The sequence below is a fragment of the Crocodylus porosus genome, unplaced genomic scaffold (genome assembly GCF_001723895.1).
Source record: "Crocodylus porosus isolate Cpor-Errol unplaced genomic scaffold, CroPor_comp1, whole genome shotgun sequence".
Lineage (NCBI taxonomy): Eukaryota > Metazoa > Chordata > Crocodylia > Crocodylidae > Crocodylus > Crocodylus porosus.
Window position 1 is genome coordinate 794,730 of NW_017728904.1, and position 8,365 is coordinate 803,094.

An 8,365-nucleotide genomic window follows, 5' to 3' on the forward strand; every position below is an offset into this window, starting at 1 on the left:
CTGTGGTGTCTGCAACTTATCCAAATTACCAGGGGCTGTGGAAAGATGAAGCTCTTCTGGAGGAGGTAAATAAGGAGGGAAGTGCTAAGAACCCACAGTTCTAACAGGCCTTAAATGAGCTCTCTGGGAGTTCAGCCCCTCAGAAGTCAGCCCAGAATTCACAAGCAGCTCCCCCAAATTGGATGCGTTTGTAACACACCGTAAATAGGATATTCTAGTCATTCCATGACCTGATCAGCAGCAATTGGAAAGGACTGCCATCTGGTGGGAGCATGTCTAGAGAGCCTTAAAAGTAATATATCCACCCCAACCCATCCCACCCAAACAAGATGGCAGAACCTTGAACTTGTGGGGTTTATGTAAGGAGGGAAACCTTGTGAATGAGAAACCCATAGCACTGACATTTGCTTCTTCTGGAGACCAACATGAGAGCTGAACAGTTTTGGCAAGCCAGTGCTCAAGAACCAAGCATAAACCAGAAGATTCCCGCAGCTGGCCTTTGGAGGCGAGTATAGATCCTCCTATTTTTTAAAATGAAGTGGTGCCTTTCTATGGATTGCAAAATATCATAGGAATAAGTGTTTTGAAACCACAACCACCTATTTCTTTAAGTCCTATGCTGCTTTACGTTATTCTTTCCAGGACATAGTGACTACAAAAGGGCGGCAAAACTACCTTCTACCCAAAGTGCCAAAACATTTCTCCATCAGAAGCTGAAAAGGAAAGAGCAGGAAGAAACATTTATCATCAAATGAGAGGCTGGAGATATGTCTGCAAAGAAAGGGGCAACAAGTTTTCAAACAGGCTTTTCAATTTAAAATAGTTGACAACGAGACCACCATTCAAGATCCAGGAGGCAAAACTAACCAAGATCAAAGTGAAACCAATTCTGCTTGTGATACTGCCCATGATAAGCCAAGTGGAAAAAGACAGCACTGATGGCAACAAGCAAGTTACTTCTTTTTAAATTTCCATCTCTGATCTTCCAGATATTAGTAATGCAGGGAATATTTTAGAGAAGGTTCCAGTCCTGACAAGTCCCTTTGACAAGGTTAGTCTAGTGAGATTTGCACGTGGATCAGTAAATCAAAACCAAATGGGAGCGTTTCACACACTGAATTGCAGAGGTGCACACAGATGGTCCAGATGAAAATGGAGAGCTTGAATGGTTGAGCGGAAGCTTCTAATGAGCTGACACAGATTGACCCAGAAAGGGGAAAGGACAATGCACACACACACAATTCAGAAGAGGAAACAGAAGACTTGTAGAAGAAGTGATACTTCAGCCTTTGGCAAGCCAACAGAATGGGACTGAAACAACAGGTGGAAAATTTCTGGGGCAACTGCACAAATCCAGAGGGAAGGCAGGACACCTGCAGAATGTACCAGCTTCCTGCGTTGCTCTGGGGAGGGAGGCAGAGAAAGAAGGGCTTGTAGCAGAACAGACATTAGATGTTCTGAACAGAACAGTTAAGTAAGAGGTCGAGAAAGGAGCCTGGGCTCAACATGCACAAGAGCATTCAGATAAAAAAGCAGGTGTTAAGAGAGGCTGCTGATGACTGAGGAGAGCACTAGGAAAAAAAGGATTAAACACTAGCCATAACTTGATGGACTGGGGGGTGAGAGAGGGAGAGAGAGTTCCTAAGAGGTCAGACGTTCCTACAGTCTCCTTTCCTGGGATGCACTGGCTGGAGCCACAGAGGCACTGCAACAACCTGGCAGCTTGAGCAAAGGACTGTATTAGCTACAAGGGCATCAGGTATCTAGGCTGCCCTCTCCTGTCCCCCATCCACAGCTGCATACCAAGGGGCTGAGGGAGGAGACCGAACAAGGGTGCTTGAGATTTTGACCAACTGCTTCCCCTTGAGCTCGTATTCTTTCTTCCTGCCTAATCCATCTGCATTCACAACTATCCAACAGTGTAGTTACAGGGCTGGGTGTTGTAGGAAAGGGTCCATCAGCATCACTACATGCTGACCAGTGAGCTTGCAGCAAGACTGTCTGCCCCAAAGCACCCTCAAGGAAAGGATAGTGCCACCTCTGTGCTGCTCTCTGCCCCAACACCCTGTACTCTGGGTCTTTTCACTAGAAAGATAGGATTGCAGCTAAGCCCTCAGGCTGATGTTCCCTGCTTGGTGATTGATCACCCAGCTCTACTGACCTAGACCCTGACAGACCAGGTTTCCTGCTAAGCAGCAGATGTAAGCTCTCGCCAACTGAGAGACAGAGTAAAGAGAAGCTGGTGTGTTTATTTTCCAGTAAAAATTAAAGCATTCCTATTTCAGGATAGTGAGAAGAGTGCCTTCCTTCTGGGTTAATGGTTACAGAGAAGCAGACAATACAGGTTATTTTGTGAACTCTGGGGTTAATGTTAGTGTCACAAGCAAGAGGTTTCACTCTACAGCACCGGTGATCATGTTACAACACAGCTTTTCATGCAATTTAATATGGCAGCTGGAAACCAGCTCCTTCTGGCTACGTTCACACACTCTCTCTCAGGAGATCAGCAGAACAAGGGCCCTTTAATTCTGAACAAGGACGTCATGCTGCAAAAGGATGCTGAGCTGACAACCATGGAAAGAGAAAGCCTCCATCCACAGAAGCAGAGCACAGGTAAAAACAGGGGACCTTTCCTCACACTGACTGCACTCCAAGTACTGGACTCTCTGTGGCCCATATATAACTTGGCCTCATTGTTCAAACTGTCAAAAAGGTAGCATCTCTGGTGTTGGTTCAAATCACTGGACTGTCAGGCACCAGGAGAGGAAGTAAGACTCCCCCACCTCATTTCTCCAGGGGCAAGCAACTGATATCTGAGACTCCAAGTGCTGCCGGGGGTTCACAAGTCCTGCTGAAGCCAATGGGAGCTGTAGGCACCCACCACCACTCAGGACTAGTGCTAGGGTCTTCCTTGACTGCTAGATGCTTCTGCATCTCTAGTGTTGGTCAGCAACCCGTAAGGGACAAGAAATGTTCCCAAAGGCCCCTCTGTGTAAGAGTTCAGCTGAGGACAGAACTTGTAGTGGTGCTGGCCATGCAATAAGCCCATTTCAAACCAGTATCCCATTTATTCTCACTTTGCTCTCCCACTAACAGACTCTCCTTCCAGTGCTTAAATGGAGTGACATCTAAGTCAATAACTCAGCATGTACAGCAGAGTCCCTAAAGCCTCTTCATAACAGACCAGCTGGAGAAAATGCTGTTCCATCTCCAAATGTATTTGGGTGCCAGAACTCTGCTGAGAGAGAGTGGGTAAAAGCAACAGTGAGCTTACTGGTGGAACAGATGTTACACTCCCCATGCTGGCAGTAGAGAGAAGGGACAGGTCATAAATGATGAGAGCCTGTCCTTAGCCCCTACTGTTGACACTGCTGGTCATTTCTGAACGTGTTCTACAAAAGGAAGTGACTCGCCCAGCCAAAACTGCAATGGTGAAAGTGGCAGGTGAGGGATAGGGGCCTGAGCTTAGCTCTAGAACAACCTTGAGTGTAGCAATATTGCCAGTACTGTTCCTAGACCAGATCCTACCTCCTCTCCTTCAGTGACTCACCTGCCTCTCAACATTTGTTACGCTCTCTCCACAGGGTACTTAGCCTCTCTCATGAGATCTTAAGAATGTTTCATTGACATTTCTTAATTACCCCCACAGAATCAGCATCATCTTATAAACAGGTCATAGCGAAACACAGAAGAGCCAGAAACACCACCCAGGAGTTCTGATACCCAGCTCCCTACTCTCATCTCTGTGCTGTACTCCGTCTTTGAGAAAGGGACATAGGTAAACTAGGAACCATTCCAGGAGTCAGCATTCTCCATGATAACCTCCTCCCTTTGTTCCTAACACATATGACAGCACAAATCAGATCCTCTCCTTATTTAATGCAGAGGCCATTTTAGAGATAACAGTGAATAAGTCACTGCTGTCTCCATGACCCTGTTTATTCCAGAACAATTCCCCTAGGATAAAGATGACCCATGGACCCCTTCTGCATGGCCAATCTCCCCCTTAGTATAGAGAAAAGGGACTGTGCTACATCCCTCCTGGATAAAAGTACTCATCGCCCACATGGCTGATCAGACTGAGACACTTAAAGAAGACTGAAGAAAACAGATCACAGTCTAGAGAACTGCTGGGCTCAAAGACACAGCAACTGTCTGATTTGTTACTTCTTCCTCGCTTTCCTTTCAGTAATTGCAGTTTTTAGCTTGGCTTAGCCACTGGACGCCCCCTCGACTTGGGCAGCTCACCAGAAATATCCCAAACGCGCACAGTCTGATCCAAGCTGGCTGACACTACCAGGTCTTCCGAAGGGTGGAACTGGGCGCACATCACATAGTGGTTGTGTCCTGTCAGCACACTGCGAGAAAAGGGACAGAAAATAACACTGAAACCAAGGAGGCAGCAAAACATTCTCTGATCCAAACTAGCATTTAAAAGCTGAATCTGGTAAGGATCAAGGATACGAGGGGATGGGTGGTGAAGAGGGTACAGAAGAGAAATGCACTTCTGCAGGGAATCAATGCATAGGTGACACCAGTTTTTAATAGCTTAAAATTGATAGCTATTATCAATTATCTGCGTGAGCAAGCATTAAAATATCCATTTAAAAAAAAGGGAAATTCCCACATTAAAAGAACTGCATGTAGACATATTCTGACAGTCTTGCCTCAGGTTCAAGAATGCTCATATTTCTATTATGTCTACAGTGTCAGGTGTCTTTACCATACGCAGGTTCTGGATTGCCAGTTCCAAACCCGGATGGTTTGATCATCCGATGCACTCAGAATCCAGGGGTATTCCTAAACAGACAAGACATTTAATATTACCTACTTGAAATGCCACGTACACCCACAAACATGGTCTGTAGCTTAGCCAGAGGCAGCCATAAGACTCTGTGCTTAGCTGGGTTAGGTGTCCCAAAGAATAATTATGAAAAAACAAAGGTGAAAAAAGCAATGGCTCAACTGCTACATAATATACAGCACCACTTGCTTTCAACAAGTATCTTATGTATCTGTGGGGCACTGATACATCTTGGTTTCCACAAGTATCTGCTTCAGATCAAATGGACACTACTGAGAATTTCATAGATTCACAGACTGTAAGGCCAGAAGTGACCTCAGAAGATAATTGGATCCAGCTTCTGCACCAAGCAGGAAAGATAACTGGGGGTCAGGTGACCCCAGCAAGGTGACTGTCTAGTTTCCTCTTGAAGATTTCTTAGGAAGACTGCAATCCACAGTTTACACATGACGGTGGTATGGAATAAAACATCTTCGAAATGCTGAAGATTAAAGTTGTATTCAAGCATCTGCCTTGCCAGGGGACTGATGTGCATTTTTGCATGTTGACACATTCCAGCGAACAGCTTTTCTTTACTGTTCTCCGTAAACATCAGCCATGTTATTTCCAAATGCACAAACAAATGGCCAGCAGGAAAAAATAGACCCAATCCCTGTCTGTGCTCCAAATGATGCCACCGGGAACAAAAAACTCCTTTCAGTGAGTAGTACTAATTGTCCCTGTGAATTATTTCATATATGAAGCATCTCAGAGGCAGGAATCAGGACTTTCTTTACAACTGAATAGCACTCAGCATACTGTGTTAATCCAGGACCCTAGTTTTCTCCAATTTAAAAAAAAACACCCCAATTTCTAGATTTAAAAAAAGCAACCCAAAATCCACATCTTTCTGTGATTAAAAATGAAAACCACTAATATATAGATATCCATAGTGCTGTTTCATTCTAATCACAGAATGAATGTGGATTTTGGGTTACTTTTTTAAACCACAAATTGGGGATTTTTTTTTTTTTAAATCAGAGAAAACCAGGAACCCCAGTGCTTACTACCATGAAAGAAAAGCAGACAGAGATTGTTTCCTGTACAGAAAATGAGGCAAGGTGCATAACAATGACTTATACTGCAAGTTACACTGCAGGAAAACTTACATGGTGGAAGAAGGTGGTACGAATGTAATCCAGGTGTCCCAGCAGGGTGAAAAGGCAGCGGCGTAGCTTATAATTCCAGACCTAATGATAAAACAAAACACTGTGAGAGGCTTGTCAAACTTGGCCCCGATCCTTGCTGTCAACTTGTTTTGGACCTGCAAGAAGCCAGCTGCCCCACAGGCTGGTCTCTTTCATTTTACATGACCTGAGTCAAGCAAGAAACAGATCTCATCACTAAGTTCAGCTCCCCATGATGCCTTCCTGAGCTCAACTTCACCATTTCCATTGTCTTTTGATTTTTTATTATTAGGCTCTAAGCTTGCACGCATGTTTCACATATTTTACAGCTTTCCCATGCTCTATTGCACACCCTGACTCTTTGGACAATGGGAAGTAGGAAGTTTTACCTTGATTTTGTAGTCATCACCTCCAGAGACAAAGAGAGGTTGCTGTTTGTGGAAATCTATACCTCGGACAGGTCCTGCAAGGGGAAATGGGGCAAGTGAGACACAGGGATAGAACTAATAGTTACTCAGCAGTCAGCACAAGCCATCACTTCACTTGAAGATGAGTGCAGGTCTATCACTTCCTACTGCATTTCAATGGATGAAGTAATGCCTCAAAGTGACAGAGCAGCTTCCTAAGACCTCCTCAGAGCAAGTTTTCTTCTCTCTACTGGGCTTTCCTAGCCACATCAATATAATACCTAAGAATCTATTACACAACCAACTAATCTATCCTTACAACACCCCTGTGAAGCAAAGCAGCATTATCTCCATGATACAGCTCAGGAACAGTGCAGAGAGCAAGTAATTTTCCCAAAGCCAGAGACAGAATATGCAACACAGCTGGACTTAGAAACTAGACCTGGAAGCCCAAACCTGGGAATCAAGTAAAAGATCACGCGTCCTCCCTTCACGTGCTTGTCATTTTCTGCAAAGTGCCTGCTGCACTTCAGTCTCTTCCTGAAGTGTTATCTCCTACACCCCACCCCTACCCCAGCTCACACACTCACCATCGTGCTCATCAAATTTGTCAATGAGGGTGCACATCCGGTAATCCCACAACTGGATCACTCCATTGTGCAAACTTGTTAGGATCCAGGGCCTCTTCGGGTGAAAGCTGAGCCCTAAAACAGACAGACATAGAGATACATAGTGGTCAAGTCTTCAGTTAAGTGCAGTCTCTGGAGGCAAAGACAGCAGTGGAAGTAGGGAAGAACCAGTCCTCTAGACCTGCCAGGTCTCAAACATGGGATACAAGTGGCTGTCAAACTCCCAAAAGGGAAGCATGCAAACCTACCTTGCTGGGAGGTTCATAGGTCATAGCTCCTGAGAGATTTATTGCATCATAGTTCTGATACAAATGACTTTCAGCAATAAGAACAAGGAGGCATTAGCTCTCTATGAAAATGTGGAAATAAACCTGGCACAGCCCATGGGAGATGCTTAAAAAGTACATCCTCAAGCACTACACAGAGCATGATCATCATCATCAGTGTTAATTTTCAGGCACTTCTTATCTTGACCCAAAGGGGCCTCAGGGTGGGTAGACGTCATGGAATCACAGACAATAAGCGTGGGAAGGGACCTCAAAATGTCAAATCTAATCCAAGCCCCTGCTCCAACTCCATCATCCCAGCCAAAGCTTTGTCTAGCCGGGTCTTTAAAACCTCCGAAAATGGAGATGCCACCATCTCTCTTCCAATGCTTCACCACGTTCCTAATAAGACAATTTTTCCTAATATCCAACCTAAACCTCCCTTGCTGCAAGTTAAAAGCATTGCTCCTTGTTCTGTCATTTTCCAAAAAGAAAAAAAAAAATTCAGGTCCTTCCAAGGAGCCACAATCAGGCACCTAAAAGCTCCATTGAAAACATCAGCTAAGGGCTCCAAGACAACGGTAGGCTGCTTTACTCCCACGTGCCACCAATGACTTTCTTTAAAGCCTTCCAGCATTGCAGGGATGGATGAGCAGACAGAAGGCAGCCAGAACTTAAAACCAACTGTCAGCGGTGGTAAAAGAAAGGGTAAAAGATATAACTGACATCTACAGTCCATGAGCTCATAACATGGGCCTAGAAACAGTGATGAGCTAACAGTTAACAAACATTAACAGAAACCAGACCCGGCGGTTTCAAGAGACCGGTGCTGCTAACCAGGACCTGGGGCTGCAGTGGGAATGAAAACAGCATACATGACCCCTGATCCCAGCTGAGAGGAACAGATGCTGGGGCAGCTGCAGAGAGCAAAGGCAGAGGCTGGGACAGGAGGCAGCGGTGGGGGGTGGGGGGGAAAGAGGAACCAAGGTCAGGTTTGGGGTGTGGGGGAACCCACGGGAGGCAAAATAGCTTGGAAGGGGCATGGAAAATGGGATGTAGGTAGGGGATGAATATGGGGAAGAGTGGGGCTGGG

The 8,365-nt window shown here is 45.3% G+C and overlaps 1 protein-coding gene across 1 annotated transcript in view; it reads right to left on the reverse strand.

The window, feature by feature from the left end:
- COPA (coatomer protein complex subunit alpha) overlaps positions 1-8,365 on the reverse strand; it is a 25,740-nt gene that overhangs the window by 16,932 nt on the left and 443 nt on the right. Inside the window, exons 2-6 of the mRNA XM_019556776.1 lie at positions 6,968-7,081; positions 6,360-6,433; positions 5,953-6,033; positions 4,724-4,800; positions 4,249-4,358 (exon numbers count right to left, since the gene is read on the reverse strand). Of these exons, the coding sequence (XP_019412321.1) occupies positions 4,249-4,358; positions 4,724-4,800; positions 5,953-6,033; positions 6,360-6,433; positions 6,968-7,081 (456 nt within the window). The remainder of the gene's footprint in view (positions 1-4,248; positions 4,359-4,723; positions 4,801-5,952; positions 6,034-6,359; positions 6,434-6,967; positions 7,082-8,365) is intronic.